A 22,369-nucleotide genomic window follows, 5' to 3' on the forward strand; every position below is an offset into this window, starting at 1 on the left:
CCCAGCCCAGCCCCGCTCAGAGCCCCCGCCACCCCCGCGCCCAGAGCCCAGCGCCCCTCGCCGTGCGCCGGACGGGGAGCCGGGAGAAGCCGCCGCTGCGCTTGCCACCCGAGTCGCCCTTCCTCCGCGCGCGCCGCCGCCCGGGCCGGGGGTCCGAGCCGCGCGCCCCCGGCCCCGGCCCCTGGGCGCCTGGGCCGGATGTCCCGATGAGAGAGCCGGCGCTGGCGGCCAGCGCCATGGCTTACCACCCGTTCCACGCGCCACGGCCCGCCGACTTTCCCATGTCCGCCTTCCTGGCGGCGGCGCAGCCCTCCTTCTTCCCGGCGCTCGCACTGCCGCCCGGCGCGCTGGCCAAGCCGCTGCCCGACCCGGGCCTGGCGGGGGCGGCGGCCGCGGCGGCCGCGGCGGCGGCAGCGGCCGAGGCGGGGCTGCACGTCTCGGCACTCGGCCCGCACCCGCCCGCCGCGCATCTGCGCTCGCTTAAGAGCCTGGAGCCCGAGGACGAGGTGGAGGACGACCCCAAGGTGACGCTGGAGGCCAAGGAGTTGTGGGACCAGTTCCACAAGCTGGGCACCGAGATGGTCATCACCAAGTCTGGGAGGTAGGGCGGCTGGCTGGCCGGCGGGCATGCAGGCGGGCGGGCGGGCTGGGGCACCCGACAGCACCGACCAGCGCCGAACCCGCCGCTCGCGGCTCGCGGCTCCCGGCTCCGGCTCCGGCCCGGGCCCCGGCGCCACGCTTAGCTCCCACAGACATCCAAGTTGACTTTTCTCATTTGGCACTGAGCGAATTTTTTAAAACTAAACCATCAAAATCTCCCGAATGAAATAAAACGAAAACACGATCCTAAAGAATAGTCCCAACCTTTCTGAGTCCCAAAGCCGAGGAGGCCCCGAGGCTCGGCCCCGGGCGGGTCTCCGAGATCTCGGCTGCGGCTCCTCAGCCCTGCCGCCTCGCTCTCCTGCCTCCGGGTCTGGCTCTCGGAGCTCCGGGGAGGTGCAGCATCTCCCGGATTGTCCTCTGACCCTGGAACCCAGAATGAGACTCGCACCATGCTAGGCCCAGGCTGGCCAGCTGATTCCAGCCCGCCATTCCGTTCCGGCAGTAAGCCCCGAGAGGGCCCAGCTGCCGCCTGACCTGGGCTGGGAGCCTTGTCCCGGCCCACGGAGCGAGGAGCTCCCTGCTCACACACCGCTCTAGGCCTTAAAGCCAGAAGAAAATCACAGTCCCCACGCCTCCACCCTTCGACTCAGCCACGGAGAATCCAGGCCTCAGGTTCACCCTCTTCCCCCGAAACTTAAGTTTCTTGTTCGGCTGTAACCCAGTTCCCCAAGCAAACATCTTCTGGTTTTATTTTTGGGAGTTTCAGTCCCCGTGGGCATATCCCCTGAATGAATTTTGGGGAGATTCAAAAGAAGCAGGTGTAATTCTAGGGGGGCCTGGATTTCTTTCCTGGACATCGGCTTTCATCTCGGATGAGGGAGAAAGACAGTCACCAGACCTGAGGATAGGGCCGATGGGAAACCCTATAGTAAGAGAGGGTTTGACAAGCGGAAATGGGATCCCCCAGGAATAACAACCACAGGTGGGGTCTCCCAGGCAGTGAGATGGGGGCAAAGCAGCGACAGCAGGGAAACACAGATGAGGAAGCTCCTGGCAGTGGTGCGTGCCCGGGAGTGGGGTCCTCAGACATAAAACCGGGTTCCATGGAGTCTTCCCCTTCCCCTTTCCCGCAGGAGGATGTTTCCCCCCTTCAAGGTGCGAGTCAGCGGCCTGGACAAGAAGGCCAAATACATCCTGCTCATGGACATTGTGGCCGCTGACGATTGCCGGTATAAATTCCATAACTCGCGCTGGATGGTGGCGGGAAAGGCCGACCCTGAGATGCCCAAACGCATGTACATCCACCCGGACAGCCCGGCCACGGGAGAGCAGTGGATGGCCAAGCCTGTGGCTTTCCACAAGCTGAAACTGACCAACAACATCTCCGACAAGCATGGCTTCGTGAGTGCTGGGCGGGCGCAGGGAAGGGGGTCGGATACTGCGCATCCGGTGCCGCAGGGGGTGGGGGCGGGAGAGCAGGCGGCGGGATTCCCCGGAGGGGAGCGCTGGCCGAACCCTCGGAGTGCCCCTGCTCGGGTCACTGCCCTGTGGCCTGTGCTGGCTGACGCTGGGCCCAGAGGGCTCCGCAGGCCTGGGGAATGAAGGGGTTGTGGGGCGGTAAGCTCCAGGCTGCTCATAATCTCGGCTGGGGTCAGGCCTGCCAAAGCTCTTCCTAGAGCCCAGCGGGAGGCAGGTGCGACCGGGACTCATTTGTGCAGCCTCTGGTCTTTAACTGCTGAGCTTGGAAGTCCTGCCCCCGACCTCAGCTTTTCCTTGCCCTTCCCCTTGACCCCTGTCCCCATTTCCCCCCCCAAACTAGGAGATTCAAAAGTTAAACCAGCCCCCTTCACATCCTAAGACTCCTTTCCCTCCTCCCACAGGCAGATGCCCCACCAGGAGGAGGGAGTTTGGGGGTTCTCTCCGTTTCTGCCTGAGCCAGGCCCCCAGTGAATGGGAGGGGGGAGTTGATGGGGCAAAAGGGACTGCCCATTCAGAGGTAGGGCAGTCGTTGAGCCCCTGGAAGGTCCACATCTTCTCTCGGTGGAGTTACTAGGGGCTTAGCAATGAGCCCAGGAAGAGAGGTTAAGAGTGGTTTTTTTTTTTTTTTTTTTTTTTTTTTATTTCTGTTTTCAACTGGGGTAATTTTTTTAAGTGGAGAAAGAGAAACTGCGATAAAGAAAACTGAGAGGAGAAAATAGAAGAAAAAGAAATATAGGCGAGAAAAGGGGCAGAGAAGACAGGAGAAAATCACAGAGGAGGGGGTGCAGGAGGCAGACGAAGAAAGAGACAGAGACTTGCAAAGAGGTTGGGTCCCCAGGGAGTAGAAGTGCCGGGGCCAAAGGCTGGGGGCTTCCGGCTGACCCGCGCCCTCCCCACAGACGATCCTGAACTCCATGCACAAGTACCAACCGCGCTTCCACATCGTGAGAGCCAACGACATCCTGAAGCTGCCCTACAGCACCTTCCGCACCTACGTGTTCCCGGAGACCGACTTCATTGCGGTCACTGCCTACCAGAATGACAAGGTGCGCTGGGTGGGCAGCGGGCCCAGGCCCTGCACCGACGCCCCCTTACACCTGCAGGCTCCAAGCCATCACTCACATCTGCCCCAAGCCGCCAGGACCCACCCTGCGCCCTCACAGCTCACTCCCCAGCACCAAGTCTTGCATCCGTAAACGCAGCACCCACCGAAATCCCCCAGGCTCCCTCCCAAGTCGGTGACACGTACACACAGGCTCCCCGGGCGCCCGAACAGCTGGGCGCTCGTTGGGGTGGGGATGTTTACTTAGCAATTAGCAGAGACTCCGGGACCGCGCTGACATTTTTACATTTTATTCGTTTATTTCTTGGCTCAGGGATGGGAATTTAAATGAAGAGAGGGAGCCTGAGGCAATCTGCCCTGGCTTCCTGGCGGCTTGGAAACCAGCGATAGGAACCCAGGGCCCAGTTTTCACTCTCCCAGGGGTGCCAGAGGGCAGGACAGGTGACACAGCTTCCCAAAGCACCCCCCCCCCCATCCAACCAGGCCCCAACCCCTTGGGAGGTGTTTAGAGACTTTTCCTCTAAGTTAAAGGGCTTTTTCTTCTTGCTGCCTTTCTACACTCTTTCTCTAGAGGGGCAGAGAAGCACTCCCTCTGGGCCTGTGCCCGTGTGTACCCCTCTCCAGAGAGTGTCCAAGTGCCCTGCCCGTCATTCTTTTTGTCTTTGTGAGACGATGTGTATGCGGGTATGCGGGCAACCTTTTGGGCGCCTTGGATACGTGTGGAGGTGTGCGGATTCGTTTGGTTCTGTGGGCACTTGTTTGTTTTGTCTGTGTGTGCTTGCGTGTGCGCGGGCCCGTGGGTGTGATCTGTGCCTGTGGTGTGGACTTGCGTGTGCTCTGCTGTCCCTGTGCGCGCCTGCTCAGATGCCCGGTTTGTTTAACTTGAGTGACCGAGTGGCCCTGGGTGCATGCTTGGGCAGACCTCTGCTCTGCGCACAGCTTTGGGCTTGTGTGTGGAAGGTAAGAGAATATGCCTTCGAATAAAGTTTTTGGAGGAGGAGAGACCCCTGTGGCTTCCCGCGAGGCCCGCCGGCCTCACCTCGTCCTCCGGCTGGGAGCGTCCTATCCCAGGCGGGCGGGTACCAAGCGGACCTTCGCGGGTCTCTCCTCTGGGCCGGCCTCCTCTGACCTCGGGGTGCCCCAGGCCAGGCTGGAGGAGCCGCTTCCTGACCTGGCGCCGCCCCCTCCATCCCCCCCGCAGATCACGCAGCTGAAGATCGACAACAACCCGTTTGCCAAGGGCTTCCGGGACACCGGGAATGGCCGGCGGGAGAAAAGGTGAGGGGTGAGCCAGCCGGCTCCACGCAGGGTGCCTAAGCGAGCAGGACGCGGGGCTGTGTGCACGCGCCTCTGACCCGCTCCCTCCGCTCATCCCCAGGAAGCAGCTGACGCTGCCGTCCCTGCGGCTGTACGAGGAACACTGCAAGCCCGAGCGCGACGGCGCGGAGTCGGACGCCTCGTCTTGCGACCCTGCCCCCGCGCGGGAACCGCCAACCTCCCCGGGGTCAGCGCCTAGTCCCCTGCGCCTGCATCGAACCCGAGGTGAGGGTCGGGTGGTCGGACGGGGGTGGAGGTGGGGGGGGGGGGTGGAAGGGAGGGACTCCTCAAGGCGCCGGGCTGGCTCTTTGCTCAGCGTCGGGTAACCGGGTAACCGTCAGCAGTGTGTCTGGGACGGGGCATCCGACCCAGGCCTTCCCTGGGAGGGGCGGTCCCCCGTAGCTAGACGATCTGGCTGGACTCCGAGCCAGGCCCCGGGCGCTGTGTGACTCTGGCAGTGAGTTTCCTTTACACGGCTCCGTTTCTCCAGCTCTAAATACGGGGCCTGAGATTAGGTGACCTGCAGCTGCCCCCTGCCCGGCGAGGATCTAGAAGCTCCTCGGACGCGGCTTCCCCGAGAGCAGGCCTTTCCCAGTCTCTCCGACCCGGCCCAGACGCCGGGGGAGGCCTCGCGTCTGTCTCCTCCCGGGCCCCTGTGACCTCGCGCGTCCTCTCTCCCCGCAGCCGAGGAGAAGTCGTGCGCCGCGGACAGCGACCCAGAGCCAGAGAGGCTGAGCGAGGAGCGCGCGGGGCCGGCGCTAGGCCGCAGCCCGGCCCTGGACAGCGGCAGCCCCCCTCGCTTGACCGAACCTGAGCGCGCCCGGGAGCGGCCCAGCCCGGAGAGGGGCAAGGAGCAGGCGGAGAGCGGCGGGGACGGCCCGTTCGGCCTGCGGAGCCTAGAGAAGGAGCGCGCCGAAGCGAGGCGGAAGGACGACGGGCGCAAGGAGGCGGGCGAGGGCAAGGAGCCCGGCCTGGCGCCGCTGGTGGTGCAGACGGACAGTGCGTCCCCCCTGGGCGCCGGACACCTGCCGGGCCTGGCTTTCTCTGGCCATCTGCACGGGCAGCAGTTCTTCGGGCCGCTGGGGGCCGGCCAGCCGCTCTTCTTGCACCCGGGACAGTTCGCCATGGGCCCCGGAGCCTTCTCCGCCATGGGCATGGGTCACCTGCTGGCCTCGGTGGCGGGCGGCGGCGGCAGTGGTGGAGGAGGCGGGCCAGGGGCCGCCACCGGGCTGGACGCAGGCGGGCTGGGTCCCGCGGCCAGCGCCGCAAGCACTGCTGCGCCCTTCCCTTTCCACCTCTCCCAGCATATGCTGGCATCTCAGGTAAGGCCTGTGATCTGGAGGGAGAAAGAGCGAGGTGGGCATAGGGCCCGAGGGTGCCACGGGGGCTCTGAGCTTCCCGCGGGCAATGACTCTGTCCTGGCAAGACCCGATGGACACTCTCCAGGACACCTAGATGCAGGGAGACTAAGACTGTAGGTCTAGGGTCTGGCCAGAGCACTGTTTCTGACTCGTGTGTGACTCTGGACAAGTCCCTGACCCTCTTTGGGGGTCCCTTCCCTATGCCTCCAGCACCGAGTGGCACCCATTAGACTCTTCCTCTGACAGACTGGATCTGCCTCTGGGTTTTGTGAAGTCCACTTTCCTGGCCTCAGGACACTTCTCTTGGAAACAAAAACTCTTGGCTCACTGTCAGTCCCTGAAAGGCTTAGATGCCTGGAAAAAGGGAGTAGGAAAATTTGCAATATTTTCTGGACAATCGACCACCACAATGACCCACCTCTCAGATGCCTCTGGCGCCTTTCAGGCCCTCCAGGAAGTCCTCTGACCTGACAAAGAACAGGACTGTTCCTCCCCCCCCCCCACCTTGGGTCTCCTAACTCCTCCAGCCACACATCTCAGGGAAGAGGGGCTCAGTTCCCCAGGCCCAGGCTGAAATTCTGAGCTCCCAGGGGAGACTTTATGAAACTGGCCAGCAGCAAAATACGGAGATCCAACGGGGAGAGCGGCCTCTTTGGTTGCTTGGGTGGAATATTCCCTGTGGAAAGATTTGGAATCTCTACATTCATTTTCTTCCCTCTGAGGTTTCTGGCAAATTGAACCCTTGAGATCTTATCTTAAGGGAAGGAAAATAGCAGTTCAGGTCTCAGAAGGCTCCTTTGGTTCAGAAGCAGATACTTTGGAAGTGGGGGAGGGCATTCTGAAGTGGGTTTTTCAGTGTCAGGGATGTGTGGAGTGAGGGAAGCACTCACATCACGTGTATCTGTGGCTCTGAGATGGCAAGGCAGCCTCTGGAAAATGGAGCTCAGGGCTTGGAGGTTTAATGTGCATCCTTGATTCTGTGTGTATGCGAATGCCTCCTCCCCAGCATGGGTCATGGGGAAGTCAGGGCTTCTAGGTACAGCCTGGGCAACAGGTGCAAGACCAGGTTGAGAGTAGGCACTCAGGAGGCATCACTGGGTATCCTGCTAGTGGTCACCTTCCTGTGCCAGGGTAGCCTGGCCCTGGCCATCAGGTAGAGCCAGCTTTGGGGAGGTCTGAAGCCTCCCTCCCTCCTCCCCACCTGAGATGCCAGGACTGAAAGCCCAGCAGGGCTTGACCTTCTCGGGAAGGATATTTTCTCATTCCTGACTAAGCTACTTCTCTCCTTCTCCCTGCTTGAGCCAGGCCCGAGGCTCCCTGGAAGCCCAGCGCAGTCAGCTCCCTGCACTCCTCCCCATACCTTCATACTCTGGGGAGTGAGCCATTATCTCAAAGGTCAGATAATCCAAAAGTCGGGCCTCACGGACTCAGACGGTGTTTACCCAGGGTCTCCTGGCTACTGTGCTCTCCACAGGCAGACTTTGAATTCCTTCCTCAGCTGCCACTGAGGTGCCGCCAGGAGTTCTCTGTAGAATATCCAGGCCAGTTTATAAGCGGATTGGCATCTATGCTCTTCTCCTGGCCCAGGCAGGAGATCCCTGAGCAGGCAGGCAGGTAAAAGGAGAATTTACAGAGCTCCTCCCCTCCCTTGCCTGTGCTTCCTCAGTCCTTTGGGGGCCACCTGCAGAAAGCAGGGCTGGGGAGGACACTGTTCTAAGTGAGCAGAACCGCCCAAGACAGCCAAAGCTGCCGGCTTGCCACCTGGCTCTGTGCCTGCCCAGTTTCCCCCGTCTAGGCCTTTGCCAAGTTCGGCCACCTGGCCTGTCTTTCCCTCACTCGTACTGTAATACCTGGCACAGAGCTGGACGGCGCCAGACCTCTGCCTCATCACCCGAAGTGGGCTCCCTTCTAACGGGGTTTGGCCCCAGCATCCTGGCTCGTGCCTACCTGTGCTGCTTGGGGTTACAGTTCTGGGAGCTCTGGGCTTCTATTCCTAGAACCGTCGGGTGCTGGTAGACCACCCCCCAGCCCCCAGCTTCCCCTCAGAACACCTCAGGCAGGATGCCTAACCCTCGTCTTGTTCTGTTTCTTTCAGGGAATCCCAATGCCCACTTTCGGAGGCCTCTTCCCCTACCCCTACACGTACATGGCAGCCGCTGCGGCCGCGGCCTCTGCTCTGCCAGCGACCAGTGCTGCGGCTGCAGCTGCCGCCGCCGCCGGCTCCCTGTCCCGGAGCCACTTTCTGGGCAGTGCCCGGCCCCGCCTGCGTTTCAGCCCCTACCAGATCCCGGTAACGCTCCCGCCCGGCGCGAGCCTCCTCACCACTGGGCTGGCGGCCGAGGGCTCCAAGGCTGCCGGCGGCAACAGCCGGGAGCCCAGCCCGCTGCCGGAGCTGGCTCTCCGCAAGGTTGGGGCCCCTTCCCGGGGTGCCCTGTCACCCAGTGGCTCAGCCAAAGAGGCGGCCAGTGAACTGCAGAGCATCCAGAGACTGGTGAGTGGGCTGGAGAGCCAGCGAGCCCTCTCCCCCGGCAGGGAGTCGCCCAAGTGAGGGGGCTGCCCAGCGGCTCCGCTGCCACGCAGACCTCCCGGGCTGCCTGCCCCTGCTGCTTGGCACGTGTACAGCACAGAATGGGTATTTATTTACATAAAGGAGCAAAAGCGGGCTGCAGCAGCCGGAACAGAGGCCCGCCCGACCAGCCAGCCAGGGCCTGGGACATTTCCCTGGGCCTCACAAGGAGCCCAGCTGCCGGGAACGCGGTCGCTTAGGAGCCACTGGTCACGGTCCAGATCTGCTCCAGTGGCAAGGTGGCATTGGCCAGGGGCCCCTCTGGGTCCTCTGGCGCTGTGGGCAGGCCTCATCGCCCCACCCAGCAGCCTCTTCCAGAGCCAGAAGGTGCAGGAGTCAGGGATGGGAGCCTCGGAGAGAAGCGCAGAGCCCCTAGCCTTGGGCCTGGACCGCTTGAGAATCTGCAGTGAGGGATGCCGGGCTCAGTGAAGACTGAAGTCAGTGTAGACTTGAGCTGGGAGGGACCTGTTCTTTTCGTCCTCCCACTTCTTCCCCCAAAAAGACAGGCGCCCCTCCCACCCCTGGGTCAGCGGAGGGAGTGGCACTTCTGCCTTGAGTCCCCAGGGGAAAAAAAAAAAGATATTTATGAAATAAATGGTAATTTGTGTAAATAAGCTTTAAGGTTCCCAGAATATGCAAATTGGTATTAATTTATTCAAAGGTGTACATTGCTGTGTACATAATATCTAGAGATTAATTCATAGCATTTAAAATTTCTTTTCATTTTACATGAGCATCTATATTGTACAGGGCTTGGGGGGGGGGGTCCTTGGCTGCGGGAGAAGCCCCGACCCCCGGAGGAACTCCCACCCCGCCAGCCCCTCGGCCCCTCCGCCCGGGCTTTGCTCGCCCGGCCCGCGGGCTCCACCTCAGGTTTTCACTTTTCGCTACCGAGCGAGACGAAAAGACAAAAACGCGAGAAAACAATAAAACGCTGCAATGCGAAGTGAACGGCGCTGTGCGCTCTGTGGGCCGCGTGGGGCAGGGGCGCAGCAAGCGCGTAAGGAGGGACTGGAGGCGGGGACAAAACGTTGGGCGCCCCCGGCTCGGCGGCAGCTGCACCCCGGGGGCGGCAGCGGGCTGGGGCGGCCGGCGGAGCTGCGAGGCCCGGCGGCGCCTGCGAGGGCCGCGGGCTGGGCCGGGAGGCGCCGAGCCGCTTCGAGCCCCCCTCGCGCTTCCCGCGCCCGCAGCCTCCCAGGCCAGGGGCCGGGCTCCCTCTGCTGGCCACTCGCCTCGGGCCGCCGCCCCAGCCCCTCCGCACCGGGACTCCTGGCTCCCTCTCTGGGGCTCCAGAGTGGAAACGCATCCCCTTTCAGCGCCTCTGGGTAGGCGGAGCTGCTAAGATGGCTGCACCCTACTCCCTCTCTCCCTTCTGAGGAGCTTGGCCGTGGTGCACCCGATATCGCGGACCCTAGAATCCTTTTCCATCTCTCTGCCTCCCGGACCTCAAAAAGCAACAATTCTCGGGGCGCCTGGCTGGCTCAGTCGGTAGAGCATGCGACTCTTGATCTGGAGGTTCTGAGTTCGGACCCCCAGGTGGATGTAGAGATTACTTAGAAAAAAGGAAGAAAAAAGAAACATTTCTCCTTGTCAGGGTTGTTGACTGGAGTGGCAGAATCTAACCTGAGAGTTCTCCCGTGTAACTCATCTAGATCTCTCGGGGGTGTGGGGAGTGTGGGTCAATAGGCTACTACCTTTCCTGCCTCAGTTTTCCCGGGTATAATAACCGGCTCCGCGGGGCTATCTCTAGGGGTCCCACTGTGTTAGTCTCCATTAGGCACGTTCTTCCCCGCCCCCCCGCCTACTTCTGCAAGGACAGCTGCCTCCCATCCTTTGAGCTCATCTCTGCTTCATCCAGCCGACAGGTGTCTCCGGCCCCAAATCCTGGTAGTGGGAAGGGGTGGGAGATGGGCCGTCACTCCTTTAACCCACCCTTGGGTCTATCTATGCGTCACTGAGCCCCCACCTCCTTCCCCGTTCTCTCCTCTTTAAGCCTTGGGAGTCCGTGCAGCCCCGGACTTACACGCTGCCTGCCCACCTAGGGCACTTGGCGGGGCGGGAAGCACGGGTCCCCAACTCACCAGGAACACCAGGAATGGTGAGATGAAGGAAGGGTGAAGGTGGAGTTGGAATTGATAGTATCCAGGCCTCCAAGTGCCCTGGACACCTCCGCGGGCCAACACACTCGCAAGGAAAGAGAACCATGTCCGCCTCTCCCAGGGAGGGAGCTGGACCCAGGCTGCGCTGAATTCGGTGAGGGGCTTGGCCAGTGAGAGAGTGAATCGGCGCAGAAGGCTGTCCCAGCCCCCAGAGAGTGGGGGGGGGGGGGGGGGCCAGCTTCTTCGTCGCCTCTGACCTTCCGCAGGCAGCACAGAGAAGGGTTAGTCCAGGAACGGGGCGGGCCAGAGAGACCCCTTTCTCAGCTCAAGTAGAATCCCTCGTGGCAGTGTGCTTATTCGAGGTCGCTTTGGGCTCAAAACACCCCGAAAATTCGAAGAGCAGGGGCGCGTTCACTTCTTCCGGTTTCTCACTGCACGTCTAGGAAGGAAAGCGGGCAAGAGGCGGCGAGTGCTCAGCAGTCGGCTGACACCAGGGGGCAGCACCGACCTCAAGCCGCGTGCAGAGGGGGGAACTCGGGGAGGGTCGCTGCAAACGCTAGGCAGGGTGGCCGGCCTCGTTGCGGCCGCATTCTCGCCGCGTGGTTGTTGCCGCGTCCCAGATGGGGTGGGGTGATGCTGCAGGGCCTCGAGAGGCCCCAGGCCCTGAGTGCAGCTTGGGGAATCGTCCCCCATTCCCCCACCGGCGAGTCTCCTCCCGGAGTCGCCCTCGCGGCGCTCCACTGGGTCGCAGCAGCGAACCTGAGTTCGGCTGCGGGAACCGCGCGGCCAGCAGCAGGGCCTTGCCCCAGACGAAGGCAAGGCCCTTCCCTGGCCCAATTAAGCTACCCGCCTCCCCTGCCTCACATCCCTCATTGTTCCCGGGATCACCAATTAGCCCGGGCGCCTCGCGTCCCGCCGCTCTGGTGCCCCAAGGCCTTCTTAACCCTTCTGGGCCTGGCACCAGGGGCCCTAGACGGCAGAATGGCCCGCGCGCGGATATGTGTGGAGGGTCTGTTTGGGGTGATGGGAATTGAGGGTTCGCTGCGGGGGCGTGTGCGTTGAGACTGTGGGGTCAGAGAGGGAACTGTGCTTGTGGGTGCGGGATGGTGAGTGTGACTCACGGGATCTTGGGGATCCCAGGGGATGTGGGTGCGGGGGCTCTGTGAGACCCCTAGCGGCGAAGTAGCACGGATCTCGAGACCTAGAGCAACTCACTTCCTCTTAGGTTAACCGTCTTCCGAGCCCCTCCAGCTATCCTGCCCCCCACCCCAAACGCGGCGGCGGAGGAAATGTACAGCATTAGTGGCCTGGCCCCGCCCGCCACCCAAAGGCGCTGAACTGGGGTCCGCCTCTCCTGCGTACCGTGAAGGCCCACTCAGGGCATCCCTTGAAGCTGGAGGGGAACGTTCAGCTTCCTGCTGCCCAGGACCTACACAGGTGAATGCCTCGGCTCGATTCCCCACTACCACCCCTTTTCCCGGATATTGGATGGTTCGAGGGACAGTCTCTCCATGAGATCGAAGTCTAAACGCTGAGCCTGCCTTCTTCCCAGCTTTGGGAAGTACCCCAAATCCAACCCCACTCTTTCCTCTCCTTTGCCGACCTGGATCTCAAAGTTTGGAGCACCAGCCCAGCAGGCAGGGGCCGGCGAGGGGCCGAGCGCTCGTCTTCTAGGGACTGGACAGCAGAGGGAAGAGGGCAAAGGGAAAGGAACCTGAGCTCCGGGTCCTCTCTGGGCATTCCCCGGAGAGCGCCCTCGGGAGTGCAGCCTGGTCAGCCCTCGGTGAATGCGTTGATGTCAACGTCGGATTCTGGGATTCTGATTTGCTCTTGGAGCTCCTTTTGAGCTCTCGGAGGCTCAGATTTGCTCGCTCCACCGCACACCCACTCCGAAGCATGGTTCCCGGAGCCGACCGCCGCTGCTCTTTCCCTGGTTCCTTCCCTGGGTACCTTCCGCAGCTCCCCGCCCAAAGCAAACCCGCTGCTTGCCCCGTCCGCGAGCCGCGACGACTCCCCAAGTGCCCACGAGATGGCGCTCCAGGCCAGGGGCCAGACCGCGGCCGGACGGCCGGCCCCAGGCTAGAGCAGGAGGTGGACGCAGAGATCCACAGGTGGGCATGAAGACAGAGCCACAGACTGACGTAGTTCCAGGCCTACAGACGGGCACAAGCCCCAGAGGGACCAAGAGGCTCCGCAGAGTCCGAATGGGGCTGTGGTGGGGCTGCAGACACACGACCACGAGCGAGGCTTCTTTCCTTCCCCTTGGGACTGTCCTAGGGTGCCAGCTCCCCGACCTGCGAGACCCTGGCTGAAAAACCGCCCGGCTACCTTGTGTGTGCCCGGCTGGGCTGGGGACTTCCCAAGGTCCCGACTCTGGCCTTCCATGCCTGTCAGAAGCGGGGGTATGGGCTTGGATCCCCCGCATGCCCGACAAACTGCTTTGGCCTGCGGGGCCGACTGGACGGTGCAGCGGTGCGGGATAGGAGGCTGAGGCAGCTCAGCGGCCGAAGGGCGGGATCCAGTGCTCCTCCCGCCCAGAAGTCAGCCTAAGCTCCTTCCTCCAGCTCCACACCGCTTCCACTGCGGTCTTGGGCCGGGGGCGGGGGGGGGGGGGCGTACAGGATGGGGCCCCTGGGGCGAGCCCTGCGGAGCTGCTCTGGTGACCTGCTGAAACCCCTGGGCTCCAGAAGCCCTGGGGAAGCTTTGGGGCTGCATTATTCCAGTGGGAGGTGGTGGGGAATGGGGAAAGCACAGGGGTCAGCCTGAGAATCTCTCCCTTGGGTTAAAAGCCACCAAGGCTCTGGGTCAAGTTTGAACGGGAGGGGAAAGGTGAGGCCAGATTGCTACTTTTATTTGGGGTGGGGGGAAGGCTTTGGAAGTCTGATTCCAGCTGACCCTTAACGTTCCTGGATGAGCTCTGGCACTCTGGGAGATCATCTCCTTTATTATTAACTAAAGGCACGTAGCTAGAAAGCAGCCCAGTCCACACCAGCTAGGGTGATTTCCAACAGGATACAGTCACCAGCTTGTTGTGACCCCAGCCAGGTGTCTTCCCTGCACTAGGCTTCCAGCTCCCTCCTCTTCAACATCTAACGCAGGATAGGGTCAAACCTTTGGTACTTCAATAGTTATCTACACATTCATCTACTGCTAGCAGGGGAGTAGGTAGGAGGCTAAGCTCTGGCTCCAGCTGTGAGACCGTGGACAATGTGACTTTCTTCTCTGGGCCCCAGAATCCTCTTCCTGAGAATAAGTGGTTTGGGCCAAAATCAATTGGATCTGTGAGTGACCCCTCGACCTGGGTCCAATCCCCAGGGATCCCGCACCTCAACTACTTCCTACAAGAGGCAGGGCCTCTACTTCTATTTAGTGTTTGAGGAACCTAAGCCTGAGGGGTACTGTTGTTGCTGGCGTGCTTGGTGTGGGGGCAGGGCTGGTGGCCAGGATGAATTCACAACTGGGGAAGTGCATTCCAGGTCCTGAAGTTCTCCGGGAAGCAACTGGTTCCAGCTGCCTCAAACCCTTGTGGGATGTGGTTATTTCCTCCCTTACTTTCCACCTTGGAGCAAACTGTAGGTGAGCCACAGACTGGTGGAGGGTGACTTGGCCACCTGGCACCAGTGTGTTGAGTTCCTAAGGAGACCAGGGGACACCAAGGGGGGACATTCTAATGCCCATGTTGAAGGATGCCCCCCACATCTGGGATACCCAAGAGGCTAATTCCTTACCTGTGTGGAAGGCTTTATTCAAAGCACCTGCACCCATGGGCTCCCACTGAACCTTCACTGGCAGGGTGTTGGCTATGAGTCCCCATTTCAGGCATAAAGACACTGAGGTTCAGAGAAATAAAAGGAGATGCCTCAGGCTAGCCAGTGAATAAAGGAAGAGGTCTTTTGAAATCCCATGGGCCTGATCCTTGGAAATGTGAGCTGATAAGGGATCAGGGGTAAAGTCAGCCTCGGCTGGGAAAGGGCAGGGAGTCTGGGCAAACGCCCTCTGGCCCAGCAGAAGGCATTTCCATGAAAGCAGCAGCCCGACTCAGAGCCTAATGCAGGAGACCAGGGCCAGAGTGGCCTCCCTGCTTCACATCAGCCCAGCAGGGCCTGCCAGGGACCCCTGGTGGGGGCAGAGACTTCTGTGTGAAACAATAGCAGGAGTGTCCATGGGTTACCTGAGATGTCACTTAGCAAGGGCTTAGTTCAGACATGGATCAGGTTTGCTCTCCTTATTATTGATTTCCATCCCAAAGAGCATAAGATATCCTCAGGCCCCAAGGGGAGGAGCTGTAGAGCCCCCACTGTGTGCTTCACACTGGGCTTGCATTTTCTTATTAGTTCTAGGCACTGGGCAGTGGGTATGATTACTCCCATTTTACAGAGGAGAAAACCAAGGCTTGGACATGCCTGAGGTCACACAGCTGCTAAGAAGCAGGTCAGGAGCCACACCAAGGTCTGGCTGCCCCCTAGCCTGTGCTCTTTCCTGGAGGCCTCAGATTTCCTGCTCTACAGAACCTGGGGTTTCTGAGTCCCACCAGGCATTTGGCCCAGCCCCATGCAGCTGGCTCTTATGGGACTGGTGCTTATTCAGCCCTGGTCTGGCTGGCCCATTTCTTTGCCCTGTCCCAACTTTGGGTCTTATTCCCTCTTCGAGGGGCTGTCCACCCTTCCAGCTTTGGCCTCTCACAGCTGTCCTGGTGTGTTCATGGCAGTTCTAGTTTTATTATTGATATCATGAGTTCTGAGAAACCCCTTAGAAGTCACCCAGTAGGCACCCTACCTTTCACACACAGACACCCACCCAGATTCCTCCTATAGACAGCCATGCTTGCACACCCATGGAGACTCACACATAGTGTGCTAATACCCCCCCCAACAGACACACAGATGTATACATGTATGGACCCCCCCCCACAGGCACACTCATTTAACAACACATACCAACACACAGATATACCTACACACATACACAGACTTGCACACTCACACGGACGCACATGCATGCAAACACGCAGAGATATGCCTACACAAAGACACTTGGTGGTTTTCCACAGAGAAACCACCTCTCCAGACTCTCTGAGGCTCCCCTGAGCCCCCAGTTTGCTGGAACCAAGCCCATTCCCACCCCACCCCTCAGCATCACCACATCTGCTCTGGGAAGGGATATATTTGTTTAAGGTCTCTGTCTCCTATGAGATCACTGGCTCCCTCAAGGCGAGGCTGGTGTCTGTTGGGCTTATTGCTAGGTCCCCCGACCTAAAACTGCTTAATAAACACATGGCAGGCGTGCGTAAAGCATTTGCTGAATGGAAGGAAGGAAGGAAGGAAGGAAGGAAGGAAGGAAGGAAGGAAGGAAGGAAGGGAGGACACCCTTTGGAAGCAGGGCCCACACCTGGTCCCTCCAGGATATGCTTGCCCAGGCCCAGAAGCCCCTGCTCCAAGTCCACTTGGCATTGGCCACAGAGGGCCCCTGAGGGCCAACAGGGGCTCCTTTCTGTCCTGAGGAACTGAGTCCCAGGGAGGGTGTACATCTTGCCTGAGGACTTGCCTCTGCAGGAAAATACTCCAGAATGCTGTAGTCTGAATTTTTGTATCATCCCAAAATTCATTACCCAGGTGCTGGTATTAGGAGGTAGAACTTTGGGGAGGTAATTGGGTCACAAGGACAGAGTCCTCATGAATGGGATTAGTGCTGTTATAAAAGAGACCCTTCCCCTTTCCACCATGTGAGGATGTGATGAGACATCTGCCACCCAGAAGAGGTTCCTCACCTGGCCCTGCTGGCCCTCTGATCTCAGACTTCCAACCTCCAAAACTGTGAGAAATAAATGCGTGTCGTTTCTCAGGCACCCCGTCTGTGGTATTATGTTATAGCAGCCCAAGGGGACTAAAGGCCCTCCACGCCCAGGCCCTCCCAGCCCTCAACTCTTCTCTCCAGCCATGCTGGGTGATGCTCTGTTTTTTGAGAGGCTCTGGGGCCCTCTGGCCTCTGGGCCTTTGCTGCTGCTGAGCCCCTGCCTTGAGTAACAACTTTACCCGCCACCCCAACTCCAGGGCAAGCCTCTCCACCCGGGACCCTTGAGAGGCTCCCAGCAGGTCTGCCCGCCCACGGTTCCTGCTAGCCAAGACTTTCCTGAAACATGGATGAGAAGGGGTCACTGCCCTATTTAGGCCTCCCCAGGGGGCACCTGGGTGGCTCAGTCGGTTGAGCGTCTGCCTTCAGCTCAGGTCATGATCTCAGGGTCCTGGGATCGAGCCCCATATCGGGCTTCCTGCTTTGCAGGGAGTCTCCTTCTCCCTTTGCCTCTGCCCTCCCCTGTGGTCTCTCTCTTGCTCAATCTTTCTCACAAATAAAAAAAATCTTAAAAAAAAAAAAAAAAAAGGAAATAAAGGCTTCCCATGATCTTGGTGTCCAGAATCCTCAACCTGAAAGTGAGTTCTGCCTACGAGCCCCACCCCGCCCCAGGGCTCTACCCTCACTGTCCACCTACCCAGGTCTAGGTTAATCTTGCCGATCTTGCCTCATGTCTTTCTCACACTCACACGCTCTTCCCTCTGCCTGGGATCTTTTCCTGTCTTCCTTCAAAACTTGGCCCACTGCTCCCTTCTCGGAAGCTTCCCCTTGACCTCCTCCCTTCTGGGTAAGGTGCCCACACACAATGCTCTATAGTTAGTATTCAATGAATGAGTGACTTGGGCTAATCACTTTCCCCTCCCCCTTCACTTCCTCCCCATGGAGATAAGAGTACCTAGCACGAGGCTGGTTTTGGTTGAGATGCTATTTGGAACAGTGGATACTGCTTCTCTGCTCTCCTCCTGAGAGGAGCCCAGGGGCTCCTGGGGATGGGGTCCTGGGGGCCATCTAGAGACAGAGCCAATTCCCCTCTGTCCTGGGCACCTAACCAAAGTTCGGTGACCCCTCCTGCCCTGGAGGCCAGCACAGGCCAATGAGACCTGGCCTCCTGGGGTGACAGGTTATCAAGTCCCTGAGCCTGAGGAAGCTGGCCTAGACTTGAGCGCCTGTGTGTTGGGGTGTCTGTGGCTGGGGACAGAGCCCCCACAGGGGACTGTTCTGCTGCAGAGAAATCCTGAGGGCCATGAACCCCAGTGCACATGCCCCTTGACGGGGCCTCCTCTCTCTCCTACAGAACCCAGGCCCAGGGAAGGGGTGTTTCTTCCTAGAAGGTGGTTTCCTGGTGACCTGACTGCTCAGTGGGACCTGCGAGCTGCCTGGGCCACGCGGCAGTGGCGACCTCCTACCACTAGATGGAGATCTGGAGTTGTCCAGGCCTGGAGCCTAGGGCTCTGGCTTCTGTCGCCCAGAGTCCCTGCCCCTCCTGCCTTAGGCCTGTTTCAGTTCAACGGTTCCCAACCTTCCTGACTGTTGCCTCTGGGGGATCCAAGCCTGCTTCCTGTGCCTCCATTCTAATTTCTGGCTAGGTCCTGCTGCCAGGCAATGAGGCTGAGGGAAGTGAATGACCACGGACTTCGTGTAGCCAGAGTCCTGAGTTCAAATTCCAGTTGCACGTCTCGCTCTGTGGCTTTGACCCCTTGAACCTCATGTGTCCTCATCTCTTAAAAAAAAAAGGCCTTGTGTCTACTTATTCTGCAAAGGGCAAGAGGAAACGTGGCTCCCTGATTGCCACACAGAGAGGGTGGGGAATTGTATTGCTCCGGCTCAGAAGCTGACCCAGGAGGAGGGACTGAACACAAGGCGGTCCCCGTTTGCCTCATCCAACCTTCCCCTGGAGCTCCTTGCTCTCAGGGCCCTGTGGGGCCCCAAGGAAGCATGGCCCCGTCCCCTCCAGGTTGCCCACAGGCAGGCATAGGATAGAACATGGCAGGGGGCGCCTGGCTGGCTCAGTGGGTGGAGCGTGGGACACTTGAGCTCAGAGTTGTAAGTTTGAGCCCCTCGTTGGGTGTAGAGATTACTTAAAAATAAAAGCTTTTATTTATTTATTTTTAAAGAGTTTATGTATTTATTTGAGAGAGAGCGCACAAACAGGTGGGGAGAGGCAGAGGGAGAGCAGGCTCCCCACTGAGTAAGGAGCCTGATGCAGGGCTCAATCCCAGGACCCTGGGATCATGACCTGATCCCAAGGCAGATGCTTAACCAACTGAGCCACCCAAGCGCCCCCAAAATAAAATTAAAAAAAAATTTTTTTTTTTTTTTTAAAGAACATGGCAAGTTCACAAGGGAGGTGAGAATAAATGGCTTTGGGCTGGTCATCCTCCAAGATAGGGCAACCCCACATTCCTTCTGCCTGGAATGCCCTTCTGCCCCTTCTCCCATGTCCTCTGAATATTTCATTATATTCTAAGGCTCAGGCCAAAAGTCCTTCACTTCATCATGCCTTATCTGACTCCTCCTCCCTCCAATCCTGGGCTCCCACAGTCCTGGTATATCCCTCTCTGCTGGGAACAGCTCCTCAGGCCAGAGATTTGGGGCTGGGTTTGGGCTTCTGGCACAGAGAAGATGTTTAATGCACATACAAAACATTGCCAGAAAATGAGGAAGACTTCATGGAGAGGTGACCTGGAAAGATGGGAGGACATTTCAAGAGCGCAGGGGCAAAATGCTGGGATTGTGTGGGGAAGGGGGCGCCATCCCCAGCTCAGGAAAAGATGTGAACTTACTCAGGGCAAATAGCCCTGAGAGGAAGGTAGGTCCAGGAGGGCGGAGGTAGCTGCAAGACCTGGGGAGGAGAGGAACTGGTTCCTTAGAGGGTCTCCTTGGAACCCCCAAACCGAAATTCCTCGCTGTCTGGCCACAGTGCTGGGGCCAGGGCTTGGGACTCATCCAGCCCTTCTCTGGGGGTCATGACCCCATCCCCATGCCTTCCTCTCCCCACCACGCCCCATCTTCTCCTCGGCCACCACCTAGGGGGGAATCAGTGGAGCCAAGACCCGTGATAAGGCTGGAAGGCCAGGTGGCTTCCCGTGTGCCCCACTGGGGGCAGTTTTCAATTCTTTGGTTTACCAGGGGGCAGAATGGGAAGAGCTTGGACTGTGGAGTCAGATGGACCTGATGTCCCCCTGGCTCTGCCACCCCTCCGCTGGGTCACCTGGGGCAAATGGCTCCCCCTCTCTGAACAGAGTGTTTCCTCACCTGTGAAACAGTAATGAGAGCATCCCCCTCTCCCCACCAGGTTGTCCTAAGGTTTAAGGGACGAATGCATTTTACCAAAATGGAATTAGATAGTGGTGATTGTTATACAACCTGAAGTTGTATACTCTTTATCCTCCCCGAGGGCCCAGGAGTAGACTCTGGTCCCTGATCCCCCTGCCCTGCTCTGCCTCTCACGGTGGTTCCTGGTTTTCCTTGCACACACACCAACCCCACCCCCCACCCCGCCTTACCTTTCCTTACATGGAGGCTGGGCCCTGGTCCTGGCTGAGCCTGAGCCTTGGGCTGGCTTGTGGCATCTATATAGCTTGTCCTCAGGCCCCCTCCCATGGCCTTGCATGCTGACCTCCTAAATGTTTTTCCAGACCATGCCTGTTTTCCAAACCTTCCACACTCTCCCACCTCACTGGTGGAAACTTACCCTTCCCAGGGCTCCCTCCCTTGGAACCATGCTGTGGGGGCCCATTCAACTTACTGTGTCTCCTCCCCCAGATGCCATGCTGGCAGCTTCCTTCAGCATCTGGGGGTCAGATTCTGGCCTGGGTCCCAAGGCTTCACTTCAGAGGCCCAGAAGTCCCCTGCCCCATCACACAAAGGCACTGTTTCGTAAGCCCCGGGCCAGGGCTGAGATTTCCCTTCTCCCCTATTGACAGGCAGGAACACTGAGTTCAGAGAGCCCGGTGCGGGCTCCACAAATGGGAAACGTGAAGGACGGACGAGCCCAGGGAAGCCGAACATGGAGCTTGAGACGATTTCATTCTAAATCACCTGGCTCTTCCTTGCTTCAGGTGGCTCCTCCCCAGAGTTCATCGGTTTTTCCCCGCAGGAGGGATGTGCAGGAGAACCTTCACCTGTTCACACACCAGAACTAGCCAAGCCTGCTTCTCACCATGTGGGGAGCCAGAGGTCTCTTCCCCATGGTGAAAAAGGCAGAGGCCACGAAGAGTTTAACTTTCTCGCTTTTACATGACTTCAACAAATAGGTATGAAACAGCTTCTACACTATTGTATGCTGGGCTTCATCCTCGCTCTCTCAGAGGCCCTGGTCTCCTTGGTTTTTTGGTTTTTTTTCATTCTTTTAAAAAATTGAGATATAATTTGCATACCATAAAATCCACCCTTTAAAGTGTAACAATTCAGTGGGTTTTACAACATAAGGTTGTATAACAATCACCACTATCTAATTCCAGAACATTTCCATCATCCCCAAACCAAACCTTGACCCATTAGCAGTCATTGCCCCTGCCCCCAGCCCTGGGCATCCAATAATCTACTTTCTGTCTCTGTAGATTTGCCTATTCAAGACATTTCATATAAATGGAATCATACAATTTGTGGGTTTTTTTGTGGCTGGCTTATTTCATTTAATGTAGGATTTTCAAGGCTCATCCACATTGTAACATGTATCAGTGCTTTCATTCCTTTGTAAGGTTGAATAATACTCCACTGTATGGATATACCACAGTTTGTTTCTCCATTTGTCTTTTGGATGGACATTTGGTTTGTTTCCACTTTTTGGCTATTGTGAATAATGCTGCTGTGGTCCTTCATGTGAAGTCTTTATGTGGACATGTGTTCTCATTTCTCTTGGAGTTGATGTTTAGGAGTGGAACTGCTGGGTTAAATGGTAACTGTTCAACTTTTTGAGAAACTGCCAAACTGTTTTCCAAAGTGGCTGTACCATTTTATATTCCCACCAGCAATTCCTTGCCATTTTTGGAATATGCCAGGCATGCTCCTCCTTGCTCCCCAATTTCTTGCTTAGAAAGGCTAGGCTTTACAAAATTGTAACCCATCCCCACCCTCTCCACTCCCCTCTTTGATTGTTGTTGTCATTACTGACATCTGACACACTATGCATTTTTTACTTTATTTATTGTCTCCCCTCATTAGAATGTGAGCTTTGTTTTATTCATTGTATTGTTCCTAGCACAGTGCTCAGCACTTAGCACCTGCTCAGCAAATGTTCGTTGAGTAACACATGAATGAAGGCATGGATGGCATTGTGCTAGGCACCCGGGGTAGAGTACGGTGAAGCCTCAGAGGGGTGCCCCGAGTGTCACCAAGCTTGGACTCTGCCTCCACCTGTCAAATCTGTCATGGCGGCTCATCCCAGACCATTCATGCTCTCACCCTCACCAACCACGGTGAGGGGGGACCGAACCTCTTCCCTAAGCTAGACAGAAGGTGGGGGAGGCAAGTTTATTCACCATGCAGTCATTACAATAGGCCCACCTGTCAGATAGGACACTGTTGATAGACAAGGGAACAGTTTAGTCAAGGATTTGAAAGGTGGCACTTGGAGAGGGCAGTAGACTTGATGGCAGTGCCCCGCATTGGTCCTGTCTGTCCCCCTCCAGGACCCAGGCTGCCTCAGACCCTGGATGTGAGAGCTGCTTGACAGGAAAGGATGTTGGCTTTCCCCATGCCAGGAATGAGGGACAGACCATCCCAGCTGCAGAGCTGACCCAGTGGGTCTTTTATGGCCTCACCTCAGCTGGCCTCCAGAGGCACATTAGTCTAGAATCCTTCTGTGGCATGGGACAGAAATCCAGTTCAAGCTGAAGAGAAGGAGCAGTTCACTGGAGCATATGGTACTTAGAAGTGCAGGGGAGGGGGCAGCCAGTCTTCAGAATGCTGACAGCCAGGGACACACATGTCCTGGACTCTCCCACTCTTGTTCTCCTCTCTCATTTGTTTTTCTTTGCATGTTGGTTTCATTCCTTCCTACCACACATGGGGTTCTTCATGGGACAGG

At 58.3% G+C, this 22,369-nt stretch overlaps 1 protein-coding gene and 1 pseudogene across 1 annotated transcript; one reads left to right on the plus strand and one right to left on the minus strand.

Annotated features, from left to right (window-relative positions):
- The first annotated feature begins 206 nt into the window (after nt 1-206).
- Nucleotides 207-8,605, plus strand: TBX2 (T-box transcription factor 2). The gene is made up of 7 exons (XM_021704250.1): nt 207-601; nt 1,737-2,004; nt 2,982-3,128; nt 4,347-4,423; nt 4,524-4,687; nt 5,147-5,784; nt 7,919-8,605. The coding sequence occupies exons 1-7, from the start codon at nt 207-209 to the stop codon at nt 8,369-8,371; spliced, it is 2,142 nt and encodes a 713-aa protein (XP_021559925.1). The 3' UTR covers nt 8,372-8,605.
- A 2,208-nt stretch (nt 8,606-10,813) lies between these two features.
- LOC110593151 overlaps nt 10,814-22,369 on the minus strand; it is a 29,421-nt pseudogene continuing 17,865 nt past the window's right edge.

Source organism: Neomonachus schauinslandi, chromosome 15 (genome assembly GCF_002201575.2).
Source record: "Neomonachus schauinslandi chromosome 15, ASM220157v2, whole genome shotgun sequence".
Lineage (NCBI taxonomy): Eukaryota > Metazoa > Chordata > Mammalia > Carnivora > Phocidae > Neomonachus > Neomonachus schauinslandi.

What these genes read in the sequence shown, in the direction of transcription:
- TBX2 (XM_021704250.1), top strand. Translation starts at nt 207, where the DNA reads ATGAGAGAGCCGGCGCTGGCGGCCAGCGCCATGGCTTACCACCCGTTC. An exon ending in CTGCCTACCAGAATGACAAG is followed by an intron (nt 3,129 to 4,346) that starts GTGCGCTGGGTG and finishes TCCCCCCCGCAG; the next exon opens with ATCACGCAGCTGAAGATCGA. An exon ending in AGCATATGCTGGCATCTCAG is followed by an intron (nt 5,785 to 7,918) that starts GTAAGGCCTGTG and finishes TGTTTCTTTCAG; the next exon opens with GGAATCCCAATGCCCACTTT.